The sequence below is a fragment of the Dermatophagoides farinae genome, chromosome 2, assembly GCF_024713945.1.
Source record: "Dermatophagoides farinae isolate YC_2012a chromosome 2, ASM2471394v1, whole genome shotgun sequence".
NCBI lineage: Eukaryota > Metazoa > Arthropoda > Arachnida > Sarcoptiformes > Pyroglyphidae > Dermatophagoides > Dermatophagoides farinae.
Genome location: NC_134678.1, coordinates 2741864 through 2762581, shown reverse-complemented (window position 1 = coordinate 2762581; position 20718 = coordinate 2741864). Strand labels below are relative to the sequence as shown.

General features: G+C 27.9%; 6 protein-coding genes and 1 long non-coding RNA gene across 9 annotated transcripts; 4 read left to right on the top strand and 3 right to left on the bottom strand.

Annotated features, from left to right (window-relative positions):
• Nucleotides 1-1322: 1322 nt before the first annotated feature.
• On the bottom strand, nucleotides 1323-2761 carry LOC142597326 (uncharacterized). Its single transcript, XM_075728587.1, has 2 exons — nucleotides 1990-2761; nucleotides 1323-1652 (listed from the first exon to the last, which is right to left on the bottom strand). The coding sequence occupies exons 1-2, from the start codon at nucleotides 2663-2665 to the stop codon at nucleotides 1435-1437; spliced, it is 894 nt and encodes a 297-aa protein (XP_075584702.1). The 5' UTR covers nucleotides 2666-2761; the 3' UTR covers nucleotides 1323-1434.
• A 105-nt stretch (nucleotides 2762-2866) lies between these two features.
• Nucleotides 2867-4172, bottom strand: LOC124498770 (28S rRNA (uridine-N(3))-methyltransferase). Its single transcript, XM_047062570.2, has 3 exons — nucleotides 3903-4172; nucleotides 3148-3841; nucleotides 2867-3086 (listed from the first exon to the last, which is right to left on the bottom strand). Exons 1-3 carry the CDS (start codon nucleotides 4160-4162, stop codon nucleotides 3027-3029), a joined length of 1014 nt encoding a protein of 337 aa, XP_046918526.2. The 5' UTR covers nucleotides 4163-4172; the 3' UTR covers nucleotides 2867-3026.
• Nucleotides 4173-4236: 64 nt separating this feature from the next.
• On the top strand, nucleotides 4237-6399 carry LOC124498771 (uncharacterized). Its single transcript, XM_047062571.2, has 6 exons — nucleotides 4237-4681; nucleotides 4738-4809; nucleotides 4879-5106; nucleotides 5185-5310; nucleotides 5396-6090; nucleotides 6187-6399. The coding sequence occupies exons 1-6, from the start codon at nucleotides 4312-4314 to the stop codon at nucleotides 6331-6333; spliced, it is 1638 nt and encodes a 545-aa protein (XP_046918527.2). The 5' UTR covers nucleotides 4237-4311; the 3' UTR covers nucleotides 6334-6399.
• Nucleotides 6400-7233: 834 nt separating this feature from the next.
• Nucleotides 7234-8046, top strand: LOC124498773 (uncharacterized). The gene is made up of 2 exons (XR_006959510.2): nucleotides 7234-7567; nucleotides 7628-8046. It is a non-coding gene; the product is annotated as an uncharacterized LOC124498773 (long non-coding RNA).
• Nucleotides 8047-10655: 2609 nt separating this feature from the next.
• On the top strand, nucleotides 10656-17632 carry LOC124498768 (rho GTPase-activating protein 45). Of its 3 annotated transcripts, none has more exons than XM_047062567.2 (6): nucleotides 10656-11410; nucleotides 15361-15579; nucleotides 16172-16311; nucleotides 16605-16919; nucleotides 17001-17275; nucleotides 17378-17632. In XM_047062567.2, the coding sequence occupies exons 1-6, from the start codon at nucleotides 11239-11241 to the stop codon at nucleotides 17619-17621; spliced, it is 1365 nt and encodes a 454-aa protein (XP_046918523.2). In that variant the 5' UTR covers nucleotides 10656-11238; the 3' UTR covers nucleotides 17622-17632. The 3 variants fall into 3 exon arrangements, with proteins under 3 accessions (XP_046918523.2, XP_046918521.2, XP_046918524.2); XM_047062565.2 differs by having other exon boundaries at nucleotides 15358-15579; XM_047062568.2 differs by lacking the exon at nucleotides 15361-15579.
• A 350-nt stretch (nucleotides 17633-17982) lies between these two features.
• On the top strand, nucleotides 17983-19731 carry LOC124498769 (protein DBF4 homolog A). Its single transcript, XM_047062569.2, has 4 exons — nucleotides 17983-18178; nucleotides 18274-18408; nucleotides 18476-19081; nucleotides 19149-19731. Exons 1-4 carry the CDS (start codon nucleotides 18035-18037, stop codon nucleotides 19542-19544), a joined length of 1281 nt encoding a protein of 426 aa, XP_046918525.1. The 5' UTR covers nucleotides 17983-18034; the 3' UTR covers nucleotides 19545-19731.
• On the bottom strand, nucleotides 19601-20670 carry LOC124498772 (prefoldin subunit 3). Its single transcript, XM_047062572.2, has 4 exons — nucleotides 20476-20670; nucleotides 20219-20410; nucleotides 20068-20166; nucleotides 19601-19995 (listed from the first exon to the last, which is right to left on the bottom strand). Exons 1-4 carry the CDS (start codon nucleotides 20527-20529, stop codon nucleotides 19762-19764), a joined length of 579 nt encoding a protein of 192 aa, XP_046918528.1. The 5' UTR covers nucleotides 20530-20670; the 3' UTR covers nucleotides 19601-19761.
• Between the last annotated feature and the right edge of the window lie 48 nt (nucleotides 20671-20718).

The window sequence follows — 20718 nt, the reverse complement described above, 5'->3', positions numbered from 1 at the left end:
AAAACAAAAAAAAAAAATGAACAACAGTAAACATACAAACAATGGAAACAGATGTCTGATGCCCAAGAGATGTAAATCGTGTACGGATTATTCATTAGAATGAATGGAAAAATCGATATTGAACATATCATAACAAAAAGTAATATATGATCGTGATTCTCAAGAGAATAAAATATTCTTTGTACATATGTGTGTGTGTGTATGGGCACTTTTTCTTTTCATGTTTCTGGAACCATTCTTATGAATGCAATGGCAATGTTTTTAAAATGAATACTATAATTACATTTTTATCATGAAAAAATCATGATGGAATTGTGAATAATTTAATTTCAAAATATTTTTTCATCATCATCAAATATGATGGTCATCCCTTTTCCAGATCTAGAATATCAATTTGTCACCTTAATCTTGTATAATCGTTTTTTTTGTATGACAATAAAATATTGATCGAAGTGAAATGACCGGCAAAATTCTATGGAATCTTTTATTTGTTTATCCGTGGGTGTACGAGTTTGTTTACTTTGTTCTTCAAAAGGACAGCCATCATATCTAAAGTTGAATCTAAAACGCATCAGAAATATGATTTTTTTTTCAACGATAAAATATCTATTGGTCATGTTTTGGTCCATAACATAACATAGACAACATCATAATTTCAAATTCAATGACATATACTGACATTTTCTCGATAATAATTAAACTAATTTCTTTTTTATTCTGGTTAACTATTATTAGCCAAATATAATCTTTTTACAATTCCTGTTAAGCTGCCTTTGTTCATAATCAAATTTATAGAACAACAACAACAACAACAACAACAAAACCAACGAATAAACACATATACGAAAAGAATGAAAAAATCTTGATGTTGATGATGATGCTATGCTTAATTCGCAAATGATTGTCACCGTTTCTATTTTTTTTTTGTTTTTTATTGTCCGCTCATTTATTTGCTCGTTCCTTCTCTCTCTCTATCTATGGTCAATCTTGAATTCATTCAAAATATATAAATCCTATCGTCAAACTTTTATAAATCAAAATTGTCGTTCAATTTTTGTTTTCACATTCATTTTTCTTTTCCTATTTCGTTTGTTGATGATAATTATATCATGGATTATCAATTGTTTTGTTCAAATTGTAACAGAATAATAGTCCGATGTTATTGCTGTATTATTGTAACGTAAAAAAAACCAAATTATTTGAAAATCTTTTGTCTGTATTTAATCTCTTCTCCCTTTTTTTTCTCTAACCGAAAAACAATAGTTGGATGATGACTAATGATATTGTTTATACATACAATGAATATTATTGTTCAAAGTTAATTGATGAAATAAAGTTTTTTTTTTATTTATCATACACATATATTTTATAAATGTTCATATTCTATTTGTCAAAGGATTGAATGCAATATTTTTTTTAATGGAATTCAATATATCAATTATTGATTGGCATAATTCTTCCAATATATGATGGTGAATAAGTATTCAATGTAATATCTTCAGTCAATGGATCTACCATTGGTAATTGAAATTCTTCTTTACTCCATTGCATTAATGATAGCTGATGATTCATGAAATATATCCAAAGTGAAAAACATATGATCCTAGAAATGGGCAATATTAATAAATGGCTTGTTTCTTGCCATCCAAAGCCTATATTATAAATTTATGAATAAAGAAAACAAATATAAATTAATAAATAAAATAAACAGGATTGGAATTCGATTATGAAATATATAAAAAAAAGCAACATCATTCGTAATTATGATTAAGGAAAAAATTCGTAAATTTCACACATGGCTATAAAAAAAATGAAGTATTGAAAAGTCAATTCAATAATTCATCATCAATCGATTATAAATCTATTAACAAACTAAATCAAAAAGAAAAAAAATTCAATGATACTCTATCATTGGTGAAAAGATGATTTGTGATTATCATTAAACAAAATTGTTTCGAGTCTTATTTTAGCTATATTAAATAATCTTACCATTTAATAATAGTGGATTATCAGTACGTGATATGAACAATAGTAATTGGTAAAATAAAAGAATTTCGAATACAATCAATATCAAGGCAAACATTCCAAACATTGTAAATGAAGATAGATTATCTGTTCGTTTTGTTATTGTGGTCGTTGTTGTTTTTGTAGTTTTTTCTCCCCTGTTTTCGTCGTTTGATTTTGTTGTTGTCATAAATATTGTAGTTGTAATAATTGTAGAAATGGATCCGGTAGCCCAAAAAAATATGAAAAGATTTTGTAAAAAGCTTAGCCAGTAAAATGTACGATCATAAATGACCAATTGATTACGTTTTCGCCAAATTGATATAAGTATTGTATATAAATTACAAATAATCAATACTAATTGCCAAATTGACAGTGACAAAAGTATGTATTGAGCATTATTTATCAATCGTACAGTACGATTAGTTGATGAATTGACTATCAAAGCATAATATTTTTCGTCTATTAATTTTTGATGATGTCGATTTTTTTCCAAATCCGTTGCATTCACCGTATCCGTTTTTGTAGTCGTTGTCTTTGTTGTTGTTCTTAGAAATGGATTAATTGTATTTGGATTTGCAAAAAATGTCTTGTCATCTACTATTGTACGTTTTGCCGCCTTATTGACTAATTTAGTTGTTATGTTCATTGTTTTTTTCATCTATATGATTGAAATCGATGTCTGCCGATACCGTTAGATAGAAAACAAAGGAAGACAGACAGTCAGATATATTTGAAGTGAAAAAAATGGGAGAAATAAAATCAATATATATAAAAAAATTCAAAAAAAAAAAAAAACAAATGGCAATTTATGCCCAACTTTCCATACGACTAAGTCACCATTTGCAATTTTCGAAGCTTGTTCATTATTCAACTTGTTCATATATTATAACATTTTTTTTACATTTTTGTGATAGATTTAATTACACATTCAAGTACACCTACATAACAATACAATTTAATCAATGAACACGAACGAAAAAAAATACAGGAAAACAAAAGTTTGCATTGCCATTGTTTTGTTAGGTTTGATGTTTAAATAAACGACGTCGTAATGTAGATAACGTGATCAATATGGCTTCCTGTAAAGCGAAAAAAAAGACAGATATATGATTAGATTTAGTTTGAACACATTTTACTGACCTCAGTACGAATCGTATCTGATCCTTGATTTGGACAAGTATTCAAATAGTAATCAAATAATTCACTTGTATCTTGAACATGGCTTAATGATTCATCAGATTCATGTGCCGATTCGATACCACGAAGTCCACCGAAAACAATTAATGTATGAATTGAGCTGGTGAAGGGAATTTTCTTGATTTTTTTATCTACATTGTCACCTTTATCTGATGTGCCTATTTTTAAATCATAACCACCATCATATGGACAGCCATCAAATACTTCATTCAAAGAGTTGGCCATTCGTATTGAATAACCCCAATAAAGACCCAATTTTTCTCGCGGTTCTGATGGCGATACGATTTTGCCACGTAATTTTTTCGAATCACCTATATTTGTTTCAAGTTTAACTGTTACACGAACATTAGGCTGTAAACTTCTATCTACTTGACATTCCTGTCTGAGACCAATATTGACAAATGATCCTTGTTTATGTGGCTTATTAAGAACGACACCTTCTCGATATGGACATTGATCTGTCGAACTCAAATGATGTGGTGCTTCTAACGGATTTAACAAACCAGCATATTGAAGATATTTCTGGATTGGAAACAGATTTCGCCGTAAATATTGTGGACATTCAAGATATTCAAGAATTCGCAAAGTTTGAACCATTGTTTCTTTTCTTTTGTCAAGTACAATTTGTTCAGGAGTGCTGATATGATAATTTTTTTAGTTCAGAATTAGAAATGGTTTAAATTGAATAAAATACTTACCCAGGAATACAATATTCATCGTAAATAACTATTTCATCAATTTTAAATATGACCAAAGAACGAGCAATTTGTCCTACCAGATAGGATTTCAATTCGACGGATTGAGCATTATCAACGATTGATGATGGAACCGCAATGCTGACGGTCCATAATCTTCCAATTTCTCCTGATTTTTCCTCCATGTTTTGGAAGAAATTTCGTAAGATTCGAGAATATTCCAAAATATAGTTCCTGAAATCATAGACATGTGATAATTTCATTTAGTTTTCGAATTTTTATTAAAAGATGGCAGTGTTGTAGCATTTTTGGAGCACGCTTTTCAACGGTTTTCGTTTTATCAATCATCAACCGTCAAATTTGATAAACCGCCAATTTTTTCTTATAATTATATTTTTACTATCAAGCAAAAATGGACGAACACAATGATGAAACTCTTTACTTAGATAAGTTTGAAGATACTTATGTTTCTTGGGATATTCACAAAGAATTGAATGAAAATATGACACTTGATCAAACAGCTGAACATGAACATAATTCTGGAAAACAAATTTCCTTATCAATGGAAAACACGTGCCAAAATAGTAGTTCAATCATGAAACTAAACTCGACGACCTTAACTGATGAAGGTAATGTCAGCGACAATTGTAAAGAAAACAAAGATTTGTACCAATCAAAAATTTCAATATCGCCCATTGAACAATCGAATCAGCCAACGAAATCGACTACATCTTATGAATTGTTAAGATGTTCAAATCTATCGGAAATTCGACCCATCACAGGTTAGATTGATTCAATAAATTGTTTGAATTTAAATTGTAATTTTTTTTCAAAATAGATTCCGTTGATAATTCTAATTCAATTGCTAAGACAAAATCTGATTCGGGAATTTCTCAACCCAGCCAATTACGTATGACTTGATGCATAGATTTTTTTGTTTGATACAAACATTAACTTTCAAATTTCAACTTTTATTTAGTTTCAAATGAATTTAGCTCGACTAATATTTTGAATTTAGCTTTTGAAGAAATACCCGAAGTATCCATACAATCAAAGTCTTTACAAGATTTCGAACAGCAGCCAATTGAAATCAAAGCTGAATCTGACGATGAAAACGCCGAACAAAAAATTGAAAAACTCTTGGATTATTCCTTACCATTGAATCAAAACTTGATTTACAGTCCCGATGACGGAGACAAAATACCTGGTATTGATAAAAAAAAGCTAATGGAAGACATTAAATTTTGACTAATTTATTTTTTACCTTTATTTTGTTCATTACTAGCAACGCTATTTGGAAATGATAATTTATTAAATTTATTAGACGTCTCTTTATCGCAATTGGACCTTCTTTCAAGTATTGAAATGGCTAAAGAACCAACGGAAGAATTGACTTATCAAAAAGATGAAGGTAATGGCTTTTTTGTTGTCTATAACATATTTTTTAGATGAAAAATTTATTTCTCTGTCAATATTTGATCGTTATAAATAAATAGCTAATATTATGGAATCGGCAGCAAAACAGGAAAAAGATGAGGTGAATGATCCGAAAAATAGTGCTGAACATATAATCCCATCATTAGATGTACCAATCATCAATAATGGAAATGTTAATAACGAACAAACACAACAGTCGAACGAAATGTGTATTGTTGCTAATAATGAAGATGATGATGATCAAATTAATCCGACAACAAGCACTAGAGAAACAGTCATGGAGGATTATGGAAAAATTTCTTGTTCGACAATAGAGGATGAAAATCTTACATTGTTAGATTTAACGAATACATCATGTGATTTTTTATTGTCGATATCCTATTCACAATCCACTATTTTTGGCGATTTGATCAAGAATTCATCTCAATTAGGTACGACCAAAACAATCAGCAATGAAATCGAAAAAATGGATTCTAATGCACCGGAAATTGACAAACCATGTGAACTAGAAAAAAATATACCATCTGAATTAGATCAAGTCGAAAACATTCAACATGAACAACAACAACAACAACAACCAGAAGAACTTGAACAAAAAAAGAATAAACAAATAAAGACAATAACTACTATACCCATTGCCATTCGTTCACCTTTATTAAGTTTGGATAATAAAAAGCAAAAGCACATTCCAACTCGGATTGTTACGCCAAAAGTTTTGCCATCAAAACCATTTGCAACCATTAGCGATCGTAAGGTAAGGTTTTACATGATAACATAACATTCATTCAATATTGTCAGTTGAATTTATTTTAATGGAAAAAAATTTATGTTTTTTTTGTCATCATTGTAGATCACAACTTTGGCTAACAAAAAAATTGAATCAACAATTACAAGTTTGAAAAAATCTCGATTACCTGTACTAACTTCGAATAATTTAAAATCAATGAAAATGAATAATAACTGTTCTAAATTGCCAATTTTGAAACGAAAAAATTGAATCATTATAATATCTATTTTGACAAAAATCGTCTAAAATAGTTTTAAAAACATTGTAATTGTAATGATTAATAAAATGGATTTTTTTCAACATTTCTAAATAAAATTTGTGAAGATGATTCAACTTTTATCATTATTATTGTTGCTGTTTCATATAAAAAGGAAATCACATTCCATTACCATCTCAACATATTAATATCCGGTTGTTTTTTTTTGTTCATTGCAGCTAATTCTATTGTTCACATGTATATGTCTATTATATATATGTAATATGAATTTGATAATCTTCTTAACATCAACTCTCTTTTTTTTGGCAATCTTTATTCTGCCTCTATTATAGCTAATCCTTTAAGTATGTTTTCATTATATGAAATGAAAATATCCATTATTTCTGGAATGGACGTTTTTTTTCTCTCTCTCTGATCAACTTCGACATTTGTTTCGTCGATTCACATTTACTTCAATGTTTTTTTTCCACTGGCATTATTTATGCATCCATGCATGAATAAATGAAATATATTCAAGAATTTAAAGTCGTTTTTATTTTAAAGTTACTATATCATAGAATATTTGACACAAGTACCTTATTGGCAGTGTGTTTCTCTTGTATTTAAATAAATAAATAAATAAAATATATCACTGAATACTGGTATTATATATAAAAATTTGCATTGATTTTCTTACAAATCAACTAAGATGATGAACATGTCATGGCCAAAAAAAAATTTTGCGCTCAAACATTTTATTTCTTTCTGCGATTTATACACACATATGTAGAGGAATATGTCATGACCAAATAAAAAAAAAAAATTTCGCGCGCAAGCGTTTGATTTTCTTGCGAATCAACTAAGATGATGAACATGTCATGGCCAAAAAAATTTCGCGCTCAAAAAATGTTTAGGTTTTTTCTGTGATTTAAACAAGATGGTAAAAAAATTGTATTCAAACATTCGATTATTTTTTACCTTGTCTTTCCATATCATCATCAGTGTGCAACAAGTACAACAATAATGTATAGGTCTTTTTCAACTGTGGCGGAATATTATTCCAGCGAAGATACTTCAAGTTCCGAAATCACTATATTCAATGATTATAACAAACATCAACAAAACTGGCACCAAATGAAAATTTTTACTAATAATGAAGAACTTAAAGAATTTATTGGTGAAAATTGGAGTAAGTGGTATCGGAGTGATACTGAGAAAGATATCAAACAATATTACCGATGCAACAAGGTAAATATATGATGTTCAATATATGATAATATTATTATAATTTAATCGTATTTTTTCCAGGTGAAAAAGAATGACATGCAATGCCGAGCACGCATTTTTATCTCATATGACAAATTTTCTGAATCAATTTATTTATACCAAAACAACGAAGATCATACATGTAGCGAAATCATCTCAACAAGTAATCGATTAACAAAAGAATTGAAAAACAAAATAACATCGATGTATGAAGAAAGGCAAAAACCAAAACAAATTTATGAAAAGCTAAAAGGAGAAGGAAATGTATTGAAACAAACCCAAGTATATAACGCTATACAACGAATTAAGCGTGAAAAATATGGACCAACAAAAATTTGAATATCAATTAGCAAAAATTGAATTAATTATAATTTTTCTGACAAATCAATTTTTTTTTCTTCCAAAAATCGAATATTTTTACTTCCAAAAATCAATTAAATATATCTAATTGAAAAAAATAATTTCTCTGCCAAAAAAAATAATTCTTCTGACAGAAAATGATTTTTTTTCTGCCAAAAAGAATACTTTCAAAAACAGAAATGTTTCTGCCAGAAAAAATAAAAAATATTGCTACGAAAAATAGTCGCGTATATAAATTGTGGAAACAAATATTCCGGTTTTTTAATAGTGATGAAAAAAAAATATTTTTTTTTGCCGTTTCTAGATGGTTAACTTGAGACTATGATAATGATTATCATTACCATCATCATCATCATGATATAATTTCTGATTTTACATGGTTCAAAGTCAAATGGGGAATGAAACAAAAATTTGACGAACGGAATTCCGTTTACTGAATCATCATGTGATTATTTTTTTTTCATATATATTCATTTTTATTCAAGCTTTCATTTTCCATTATGCAATCTAATATTATATAACCAGCCAACCATTAGGATGAATGGAAATTTTTTTTTTCAATGGAAATTCAATACAATTATGATGAAGCCCTGGAATTGATTCAAGGCCAAATACAACAAACAATGGGATAAATGTCAACAATCATGACAACAAGTAAATAAACATGGTGAATTTTTGTCCTTCGAAGTGGAAGAAAGAAATTTTCAATCAGTATTTGATCGAACATTACAAATAAATTTCCAATATATATTGATCGATTAAAATATTTGAATAATGTTTTATTCATAAAATGAACTATAGTTATAATAATGTTTCTGGATTCTAATTTATTGATTAGAATATTATTCCTATATAGACGAAAATCATAGTTTGTGTTATCAACTTTCAATTTTTTTTCCTTAGCTATACACATATACATTGTACTTGTTTATTGATTAATTTTTTTTCCTACATTTAATACGAATGAAAATGAAAAGAAAACTTGATCAATAATAATTTGGTAATATGGATTAATTTGTACTGATTTTGATGATGGCTATTTTTAGAATGTTGTTCATGATGGTATAACGATTTCCGATGAATGTTGCTGTCAAATGTTTTTCATCTATTTCATATAATAAAAATATCCAAAAAATTTTATGTATGTCAGTAATAATTATATGGAAAAAAAATCTTTATGAATTCATCAGCTTCAAATTTTGTTGAAAACAAATTGCTGCTTTATTCAGTTTTTTTTTTCATAATCATCATCATATCCATAATCATCATTGTAGATCATTAAAACCGGAAAAAAAGCTTAAAGTTTTTTTTTGTTGATGATTATAAAAATTTCATTTTAAATTTATTTTTCATTTTTTTCATCATTTTGAATATTTGGGTCATGTCACTGTTTTTTTATGGTTAAAATTCAAATCCATTTTTTCAATCTTTTCAACAATAATAATTTTATTTTTGTTATTATTATAATTATTAAAAATTTAAGAATCAAAAATGTTTTTGGATTCGTTCCAAAAACATTTCCATACGTCATGGAATCCTCATTCGCGAGAAAAGTTGTTAATTATTTTTCGATTTTTATTCCGATATAAATTTGAGAATTACTTTGTGCAAGTCTAGTTCTATAGGCCAATTTCTTCAAAAAGAAAGAATATTCTATTTTCCTTTTTTTCAAAAAAAAGTTGTTACAAAAAGTTCATGTTTGAAAAATCTACATATTTATTATGGTGGAATTTTTTTTTGTTCTCCATGTGCTAAACATATGCATAAAACAAAATGTGCATTATTACTGAATAATGATGAAAAAAAAAGATGTCTGTGCTTGTATATGTGATGGACAATGAAGAATTCCAGAAACTTTATTTGGGTCTCAAACAAAGATGTATAATGGTATGAGAATCGTTTGACAAAATCAAACAGGAAATTCGATTATTCATCAGCTATCTTTTCACGATTTCCTTAATCAAATTACAGTAACAATAACAATAACAACAACAAATTGGAAAAATAAATGGCAATTTTTTTTCATAAAATTAAATTACTCATATAATAATATAATGTTGTCCGATAAATTAACGGTAAATAATTATTCTCAATAATGAACCATTCATGTCGATGTACATATGGATGAATCGAAATATTAACAAAAAAAAAGCCAGTTTGTGTATTTTCAACATTAAGTTTTTTTTTCTAGATTTAATCTTCATTCTCGTAACATGATCCAAATTGACTGTTAATGTTGCTGTTGGTTTCAGTGTGATGTTTCTATTATACTGTGAAAATTGAGATTTTTTTTTTTTTTTTTGGTTCATACTAGAATTAATATGGAATTTAGTGATGTATAGTTAAGAAATAGAGAATAACCACTTTTTTTGTTTGGAACGAAAAAAAAACCTTGAAAATGGATCAATGCGCATGTATGGATTTTCTGATTCTAATTTTGATAGTTAACAAACGTCATTCACGACGATGATTCATATATCGATGATAATTTCGTATACTCAATAGACAACAGTTTACAAAAAACATATAGCTCTGACACTGACACTGAAAATTTTTGTTCAATTATATATTGAAAATAGAATTCTGAATGGTAGTCATCTTCGTTTTTGGTTTTCGTCGGCGGGAATAATCATCAAGCATCTGTTTCGAATCTATGTTTTTGAAAGAAACAAAAAAAAAATGTTCCAGTGTTTTGATGCGCGTCGTCGACAACAGCTACTGACACACAGTAATATTATTTTCATTATATCAGTATAGAACTATTAGATACAATAACAAAACGTTGATTTTGTTGTTCATTCTGAATTGTGATATTCATTGTTTCTGGTTCAAGTCAATGATCATCATTATTTTGATGACAACAATTCCTATTATAACATTCAACAAATAACAAATTTGTTTTTTTTCATCATCATCATCATCAATTGACGTAATTCAAAGAGTTATTATTATTTGTTTATTCATTTCGTTTCATACACTAGATTTGTGATGGAACGGAAATTAATCTTTCACAATTGTTTATTTTGAATTGAAATAAATTTTTTTTTTGCCACACGAAATTGATTCATTTCAATTTTATTGACTATACTATTCAATCAATATAAAATATCGATAACTAGAATCTTTTCTAGCATATGTGTGTGTCATGAATTTCGAAATGATTATTTATCATTCTATATGATTACTGGAATAAAAAGCTTACCATATAAATTCAGTTTAATTCAATTCGTCAATCATATTGGGAAAAAAAACAAAATATTCAAAACAAATTCGAGTGAAAAAAAAACATCATAATGGCACAACGAACACGTTTATGTGTTACATTCGAAATGGATCATCATAATCAAGAGGATGTTACAATTCTCGATATGGATAATAATGATCGCCGTTATTCATATACGACAACGACAAATTCTAATCAATCTAGTGTTGATCGACTTTGTCTACAGGATACGAATGTTCAAGGTGAATCTTTATATTCTAAAAATTTTTTTTCTCTCTCTACTAAATAAATATTTAATAATATTCAAATTTGTGTTTGTTCCAAAGATAAATAACATCATTTTAGAATTTTCACAGAATGACTATGTAGAATTTTCCTAGAAATAACCAAAAAAAAAATCATTAACATTTCCAATTTATGTGTGCACATAGCATTTGTTGTTGTTTTTTATAAGTATATGTTACATTTTTCTTTTCGATTTTTTTCCTGTTTTTTTTATCGTTATCATCATTTATTGTCAATCCAAATTTATCTATAGTGACATTTTCGATGATTGAACGATTCTTGCATGAATAAATAAATAAATAGATAAAATAGATGAATGAATGAATGAATTGATGATCTTAGGTGGCTACTACCAGCAACCAATGTATAATTGGTATCTTAACTATTCTATTTCTTTTTTTTTTGTTCAAATATTTATTATAAATATGCAGTTGCTGCAAAAAAAAACAACAACAACAACAACCATTGATGACGTTGCTTTGGATGACGTTGTCAATTTTTTTTTTTTTTTTTTTGATATTTTTTGTCATGATTGTCAAGAGGATACTATACATATAAGCATAAACACATTTATCGATACACAATACAGAATAAGACAAACACATTACATTTTGACAACAAAGAATTGTTGTAAATTACAATGTTCAAGTGTTTCAAATATAAAAACCATAGGTGTCCATTCATTTATTCATTCATTCATTCATTCAATAATATGATGTAAACTTTAATAATAATGATACAAATTATATTAATGTTTTTTTTTTGATTTTGTTTTTGTCGTTGATTTGCTGTCAGTTTGTTTATATATTCTTTATTCTGTCAATCTCCATTTGTGTTTGGTTATTTTATTAATGCCTTATATTTTTTTTGAATATTTATGTCATTATTATCAATATATTAGATGGTAAGAATAGTACTGTAATATATCTAATAAGATCCCGCGATGATGATGATGATGATGAACACTTGAAAAGATCTAGATGAATTTATTCAATATAAAATATTTATGATATGAATCAAAATAAGATTATAGATGATGAAAAGTCTCTGATGTTTACAAGTGTGTGTGTGTGTGTGTGTGGCAGTTTTCTCATTTTTCTACATTAAAGACATATTTTTTTGCGGATGGGGATCGATGCTGGTGGTTGGCTGAAAATGTGATTATGAATTTCAACTTTTTTTCTGCTGCTGCTGTTGTTGTTGTTGTCATAAGAATTTGAGGCTTATCTATCTTCCACGTTCATTTATTTTTTATTTTTTGTTTTTTTTCGTTTGTTCACAATCATTCTCATAAAGTAAATAACGAAAAGAAAAATTCTTGATTCAATTTTCTTGAATTTTTTTTTATTATTATTAAAAAAAAGTTCCTATATTCGCTGAAAAAAAACGTTGATGGATTAAATGTAGTTTGTCATTGAAAAAAAAGTTATTTTTGCAAATTCTTTTTATTGGGTAAAAAAAACCCACCAGAATTTTTTTTGCATCGTAATAAAATGAATTTCAATTTTCCATACTCAATTCTTTTTAATACTCACTTCCGACCACCACCACCACCGCCACCAGCACAACGATTATTGTATTGCCTACATAATCGACCATCGATTTATTACGTCAATTACAATACTAATTTTGATCTGGAAAAATAAATTTGTTTGTTGAACCACAAACACAACCACACACACACAACTCGAATATTTTACCAAGAGACAATTAATTTGTTTGGGGAAAAAGCCATTAAGATAATTGGTCGCTAATAAGATCCATGGTGATTTTTTTTTAGTCCAATCGATCACCAGATGTTTATAATGGCTAAATGCTTTTGAAATTGATTGAAATTATATTTTATATATATTAAATATTAAACTGGTTTTTTTGTTTGATTTTTGGTTGAAAAACTATAATCGAAAATTCTTGTCCAATCATTTACGATTAAATCAGTTGGAAAATATTGGTTTCTAGTTTTTGGTTTGTTTATTTATTTGTTTAAAATTATTATATCGTTATTCTATGGCAACTTTCAACTACGATGTAATTGATAATCGAATCAGTGAAATCAAATGGACTGTATGACGAAAGAATTATATATAAAAAGAAATGAAAAACACTGAATAAGTCATGATGATGATGATGATGATGATAAAAGATAAATAAAAAATTCTCTTTAGTATCAATTTTTATCTATTTTTTCATTACATTATCGATTTCCAAAATTGGATTTTATTCTGGTCTTCGTTTTTATTGGATCCAATATTTGTATGTTCGATGATTTATCTAATGGAATATATAGAAAATTTGGTGTGTGTGTGGCATTGATAATGAAATTTCGAAACTGATGATGAAGAAAAATCTCGCTACAATGAACAAGAAAAAAAGTTGATTCCATTTTAGATTTATTTTTTCGTTGTTATTTGGCTTTGTTTTTTTTGCGTTATTTCGTGATGTTTAACTGTTGGTCACTAGTAATGTTAGACACAATAACCGATGGTAAAGTCAACGATCCAATTTAACTCCAATTTCGGAGGAATTTTTTTTTTCATTCTGAGCCAACCAACCAATCAACCAGCTTACACGAACACACATATTCACATTTGTTTGAAGCTATTTCATTATTAAATTTGCTTTTTCAAGTGGATATTCTTCTTTATATTCTGTTCATTTGATCACATGTGTCTGTGTGTGTGTGTGTATGTGTGTGCAAGTATATTGGAAAATTTCCATCACTTCAAATTATTGTTTTGAATGAATAAAATGGTTCAAAAAGAAAAGCAAGCAAAAAGTTAGATACTTGTTGACCTTGAAATTCTAATCGTCCACCATAATAACGTAACAAAATGAATCATATTCGTTGTATACAACACACGCAGAATTTAAAAGAACTTTTCTTTCAAGTTTTATTAAAAAAAAAATAAAACGAAAGAAAGAGAAAAAAAAAATAACGCAAACTACTGTAATGATGAAGTTTTTTTTTCTGCTGACCATTTGGAATTTATTTTTTCAAGAAATAAAAAAAACCGATCATAATTACAAAAGACTTGAATACGATCAATCTATCTACGAATGACCATTTTTTCCGAAATAATGTTGTTGTTTTTGTCGCTGATTGTCACGATTCTCTCTATTGAACTTGAATTGAGTTTTTAGTCAAAATAAAATGTAGAATATTTCAATTGTACATGATAATAATAATAATAATAATAATAGTTAGTTGAATGAAAATTCGATGATGACACAAATTGTTTGTGTAGTGAAAGAAAAAGAATAAAGTCATCCGATAACATTGAACAAAAGCTATTATTCGAATGAAATTTGAGTAAAGAAAATAAACTTATTTGATAGTATAGAATCCTGAATTGAAATGTATAGAATAATAATAGGAAAACTGTGATTGTAATCAAAGACAAACAACAACATTGAATGATAAAAAAAAGAAAAGAAAATCCAATAGCTCTCAATTATTTTCTTTACATTACAGAATTCTATTCGTGATTTGATGGGTTTTCTTTTTTTGTTTCCTTACTTTTATTTCATTTGACGACTTTAGTTCCTAATTTAGATCGATGATGATGATGACCAATGATGATGATGATGATGATGATGACGTTTATTGATATCCGAAAATGTTGTTCTAATTCGTAGTTTGTAGTTTGTTATATTAATGTGAATGCTATTTGTAGTAGACTGTAAAGAGAACCAACCATACATCTAAATGTTTAGAAAATTAGAAATCAAAACAATATAATTGGAATGCTAAAAGTTCAAATGAACAGTTTTTAGTTATTTTTCCACAACGTTTGTTTTTCATTTATTTCCAAACTAAACAAATACAAAATTTTATACACTGATTTTCAATTGGATTTTGTCCCTTTATATGTCTGATATATATTGAACGTGTTTCGTATATAAGAAGCCAATCGACGATATTCGTCCGAATTAGGACGTAGTATTAAATCAACATCAATATTACCAAAAGTTTCGCGTGCCAAATCAGATATTATACTCAATTCGATTGGATCAATTTCTATCGATAAAGATGGCCAAAACAATGTTGATGATACAACAAGTAATCATTTGGATGATAAAAAAAAGTTTGAAAATAAACGTACAAATGCCACAATGAAAAAATTGGGTAAGTTTTTATTTCATTTCGTACCATTCATTAATTTTGTTGATGGTGATTCGATTAATTGGATATTAATGATTGGGATAAGTAATTTTTTTTCTGTAAATTCACCTTTGTAAATTGGTGTTGTCCATAAAATTCTAATTCTGGGCATTATGGAACATTACTTATATGTTGTGTGTGTGTGTGTGTGTGTGTGTGTGTGTGTGTGTGTGTGTGTGTGTGTGCATGTATCCGATTCTCAAGAAAATAATTAAATCGCCTTTAACAATCGAGAATAACATGGAACACTGTTTACGTAATAATAACCGCTTTCACGTATACACACCATTTATATGGTTAAATTAAATAACGAGAGTGAGAAAAGGATAAAGAAAAAAAGGAATTATCCTGAAAACAAACATTGCGTATACACTATAGTGAATGAATTTATTTTCTTTTGGTTTTAATGCCTTCAAGCGATTTGTAGATAATTGAAAATGGTTTATAGAATTTCTAATTCTAATATTTTTTTCTTTGTATTTGTTTATATTATTCTATATTCTGTGGCCATTTCAATTATGTTTTTTTTTAAATATCATCTTGGCTTCTATTCTAGCTGGATATATAAATGTCAAACCAAGATTGAAATATAAGGAACATGATTATCAACGAATAACGTATGTACTGAATATGAAACCAACAAAATGTCGTATTTGTTCCGATAATATTTATTTCTATTGCTATGAATGTGTACAGGTAAGCAACAAAAATGTTATTCTAACAATTTTTTCTTTCTTTTTTCCTTTTTTTTATTTGTTTTATTACGTTATTTCACCGGAAAACAAACCAACAAACCGTTTGGACATTTTTATTCAATTATCATTATGCACAGTTGACAGTGTACTGAATTTAATTATATTTTCCACTACTATTTTTTATTATATTTTATCCATATATTCGAATAACATCAACCAACCACAATAACAACACCAATGATAATGATGATGATGAACAACGTCAAACGAAAAAAAAAAAATAAAAAAATACAGTGCAAGTTGGCCGGACATAAAAAATGTTTACAAAATTTATATGTAACATGTCCAAATAAAGTGATGCCACCACGATTGGCTGTGTTCGGTTTAGAAATATCTGATAATAATCAAATATCTGATGTATTACATACATGCATTATTGAGATTGAAAAAAGGCCTATACATCAATTACGTGGCATATATAAATTGGATGGCGATTCAACCAATATCGAAAAATTGTGCCTAAGTTTTGAATTTGGTTCACATCTTATTGATATTAGCCAGATTAGTCCTCATGATATTGCCGGTGTTGTTAAACATTATCTTCTTTGTGTAAGTTTTGTTTACACTTTTATTCGTTTACAAATATGAGATCAAAATTACTAAATAAATAAATTAAATTTCAATTCATAGATATCAACACCAATATTCAATAAAAACATTCAAAAAGAATTAATTACAATCGGTAGTGAATGGCCAGTAAGAAAAGTTCCATATACACAATCTGGTATTGCTATTTTGGTATTTGAATTACGACGATTAGTTGGATGTCTAACAGCAACATATCGAAACAATTTAGCCTATATAATCTATCATTTAAAACGTATAGTTGATCGTCAACATATAACGGAAATGACAGCCAATTCATTAGCAATCGTATTTGCTCCAATAATTTTTCGTGATGAAAGGTATATTATTATATTAATTTATTGTTATCAAAAAATGTAAATGAAAAATAATTATTTCATTTAAACTAAATAATATATATACATCCATCCATTCATTTCCAGAAACATTCAACATGAATACAAAACTGGCAGCAATGACAACGACAACAACAACAACAACAATAATAATGATAGAATAAAAGGAAATTCTCTATCATCATCATCATCATCATTGATGAAAAATGGCCTTAGCAATAATCATAATAATATTGGTACAATGCATATATTATTAGATGTTCATCTAAAAATTCGTGTAATTGAATTGATGATATGTTATGCAAATGATATATTTGCTAATTTAGATTGATGATGATATAGAAAAATATAAAAAAAAACACATGTGTAATGATTGGAATACATGATTATCATCAATGGCTCCATCCATTTATTTTTAAAAGAACAGATAAAAGAAAATACCAGTTTTGACTTCGAATTGAGCACATAACAAAAAATTAAATTGTTTGTCTTGTGTCTGTCTGAATTCCAAATGTTTTTAGCTTGATGTAAAACGCGCACGCGCGTGTTTTATTCCATTCCTTGTTTTGTGTTGTTCTCCAATGTGTGTTGTATATTGTGTTCGCAACAATTTTGGCGGTTTTAAGTCATCGAATGTAACCGATGAGTTTTTTTTTCGTTTATTTCTACATGTGTATTCACAAAACAATAATATCCGTAACCATTCTTTCGAATCTTATTGAAATTTTAAAAAATTTATAAATAATGGATCCATTTGGCAATAATTTAAAAACGACAACAACAACATCATCTGGTCGACCATTTGATAAATATTCATTCTTTTTGGATCCAAAAAATTCTACCCAAATAAATGCAACATTATCCGAAAAAATTATACAACTCGGTGGCGTATGTCTTATTTTTTTTTTTTTTTTTTTTTTTTGATTTATTTCATGTTTAATTTATGGAAACATTTTTTCTTCTGAAAATATCCATTTATGCAGAAAATCGATATGTTCATCAATAAAAATACCAGCATTGTTGTGACCAGTCGACCTAAAATAGAAAAAACAACGGTGACAGGCTTGGAACAATGTTCACCAACACCAAAATTGGCTCTAAATACTAATAATGCATTTGTAAGTTTAGTACTGTAAAAAGCTTTGTTTGAAGTTTTTTTTTAAATATTTTTTTATATATTAATAGTCCAGAGGAAAATTATTGTTGGAAAAGACGACAGCGTCAACATTTTCTCAAGCATCTGACCCACTAGAATTGGCGCGTATATTTAACATTAAAATAGTACGAACCGGTAGATTATTGCAATTCTGTGAAGATCATATTGAAAATGTTCGTAAAATGAAACAATCCACCATCAACCAACAGAATACGACACGTAAATTATGTCCACCGTTCATCAAGATCATCGATAATTCAAACAAATATAGACCGAATTTCAAAGAATTGAATGAATGGCCCCAGTTGAATTTCGAATATCAGCCCGAATCATGTCCATTTTTCAAAGCGAAACCATTGATCAATGTTAATTCGTTAAGTCAACAGCCACATCCTAATCAATCACAACAATCGAACAAATCAACCGTACCGACCATTTACAAACAATTAAATGAAAAATGTACAATGTTGACCACACCAATATTGACTGGAACAAATACAAACACGCCAAACATTATAAATGGCAAATCCATTCCGACCAATACTCTTCCGAATAATAAGGTTGTTGATAATAAAAAGAGGAGAAATGTTACTTTTTGTGAAATTTGCCATAAAGATTATACGGATTTCGAATCGGTAAGATTTATTCGTTATCGATGTGGATGTAATTATTTTAACAAATTTTCTTTTCATTCCTATTTAGCATCTAAGTTACCAAAAACACGCAGAATTTTTTAGCGATAATGAAAATTTTAACGAATTAATTGGCGTTATCAATTCATTGCCACCATTTGTGAAAGGACCATTTGTCAAGAATCGTACGACAATTGCTAACGATTCTGATAATAGTTTAGCCGATTTGACGAACAAACAGATATCTTTTAACAATTCAATCCCTATGGAAGAAAGCCCGAAAATTATTGCAGCAAAAACACCATCATCATCGATAACGAAATTTCATTCGATCAATGCAGCAACATGGAGTTCAGCATCGAAAAATCGAAGTTTTGTTGCTATACACGATCTACTTAATCGACATCCGAATGAAAATGATGTCATCCACAACGAAATTGATGACAATCAAAATGTAGAAATGTAGATGAAAAAAAATTTGGTCGTAAATCATAAAAAAAACATATTTAGTTCATTTCGTTTGTTTTGATAAAAATTAATTCGTTGTTTATTTTCATTTCATAAATTGACTTTTCCTTAATTATATTATTCGGTCCTATAGGGACAGATTATTATGAACAAAATTTATTAAAAAATGATTTAATCCATAAAAATCAAGAACAAGAATTTTATCCATTGTTGTTTTATTCCAAGATTTTTGATTCATCAATCGTTTGATTTTTTGGTACCTGTTCGGTCGTTCGTTTACGTACATCCCAATTATATACTCGTGCCATATTAACTTCGGTTGTTGTAATCTGATCTTTGAGAAAATCCATATCCAATTCGATTTGTTTTAATGATCGTTCAGCTTGAGCTAAATTTTTATTCAACAATTCTTCTGCTTCTTGAATTGAATATTCAAGCATTACATTTGCCTACATTACATGCAATCAAAATATGTCATTTTCGCTTCAACAGGAAGAAATTAATTATCAAAATATACATACACCAAGCCAAAGGCAAACTTTATCTGTTGGTGGAACGATTGCTCTTGTGTATAGATGATAATCCAGTTGATAATTAGCGTCCATTTCTTCATTTTTTGTCTAATTATCGATTAGTTAGTTTGAGAAAAAGGCAATTCGAAATGCAACTTACATGTTTATCTTTGAGTGTTTTTAGAATCTCTAGATTCTTCTCAATGTCAGGATATTGTTGTAATAATTTGGACTTTTTCAAATGAAGATTTTGTTCCATGAATTTATATTTCATATATAATTCATCTAATCGTTTAATTACTTCACTTGCCGAATTATTTTCCGGTTTTTGCATAAAAGCATCAACATCTTGCTGTGATCAATTATATAAGATATAAATTTGAGAATCTGTTTTTTAAATTATTAAATAAAAATTACCAAAAATTCAGCTGTGGGAATTCCAACACTATTTATAATTGGTTCAGATGACATTTTCGTTCCCAATGACAATTGTACGATTATAATGAAAATTGGAATTAGAAATTATTAATTATATTTAAATTTAAATTTAAATTATTATATCAGCCACACACAATCATCAGGCATGTTAATTTCATTGAGTTGAAACAGTCAAAATATTCTTGTCACGTGATTTAAGACAGTATACTCATGATGAAGCAA

Coding starts and splice junctions, on each gene's coding strand:
- LOC142597326 (XM_075728587.1), bottom strand. CDS start 2,665: ATGAAAAAAACAATGAACATAACAACTAAATTAGTCAATAAGGCGGCA. Junction 1,653..1,989: donor TAATCCACTATTATTAAATG/GTAAGATTATTT, acceptor TTTATAATATAG/GCTTTGGATGGCAAGAAACA.
- LOC124498770 (XM_047062570.2), bottom strand. CDS start 4,162: ATGAAATTATCACATGTCTATGATTTCAGGAACTATATTTTGGAATAT. Junction 3,842..3,902: donor GATGAATATTGTATTCCTGG/GTAAGTATTTTA, acceptor TTATCATATCAG/CACTCCTGAACAAATTGTAC. Junction 3,087..3,147: donor CAGATACGATTCGTACTGAG/GTCAGTAAAATG, acceptor TTCGCTTTACAG/GAAGCCATATTGATCACGTT.
- LOC124498771 (XM_047062571.2), top strand. CDS start 4,312: ATGGACGAACACAATGATGAAACTCTTTACTTAGATAAGTTTGAAGAT. Junction 4,682..4,737: donor GGAAATTCGACCCATCACAG/GTTAGATTGATT, acceptor TTTTCAAAATAG/ATTCCGTTGATAATTCTAAT. Junction 5,107..5,184: donor TGACGGAGACAAAATACCTG/GTATTGATAAAA, acceptor GTTCATTACTAG/CAACGCTATTTGGAAATGAT.
- LOC124498768 (XM_047062565.2), top strand. CDS start 11,239: ATGGCACAACGAACACGTTTATGTGTTACATTCGAAATGGATCATCAT. Junction 11,411..15,357: donor ACAGGATACGAATGTTCAAG/GTGAATCTTTAT, acceptor TTCGTATATAAG/AAGCCAATCGACGATATTCG. Junction 17,276..17,377: donor ATAATTTTTCGTGATGAAAG/GTATATTATTAT, acceptor ATTCATTTCCAG/AAACATTCAACATGAATACA.
- LOC124498769 (XM_047062569.2), top strand. CDS start 18,035: ATGGATCCATTTGGCAATAATTTAAAAACGACAACAACAACATCATCT. Junction 18,179..18,273: donor AAATTATACAACTCGGTGGC/GTATGTCTTATT, acceptor CCATTTATGCAG/AAAATCGATATGTTCATCAA. Junction 18,409..18,475: donor TAAATACTAATAATGCATTT/GTAAGTTTAGTA, acceptor ATATATTAATAG/TCCAGAGGAAAATTATTGTT.
- LOC124498772 (XM_047062572.2), bottom strand. CDS start 20,529: ATGTCATCTGAACCAATTATAAATAGTGTTGGAATTCCCACAGCTGAA. Junction 20,411..20,475: donor TTCCCACAGCTGAATTTTTG/GTAATTTTTATT, acceptor AATTGATCACAG/CAAGATGTTGATGCTTTTAT. Junction 19,996..20,067: donor AAGTTTGCCTTTGGCTTGGT/GTATGTATATTT, acceptor CATGTAATGTAG/GCAAATGTAATGCTTGAATA.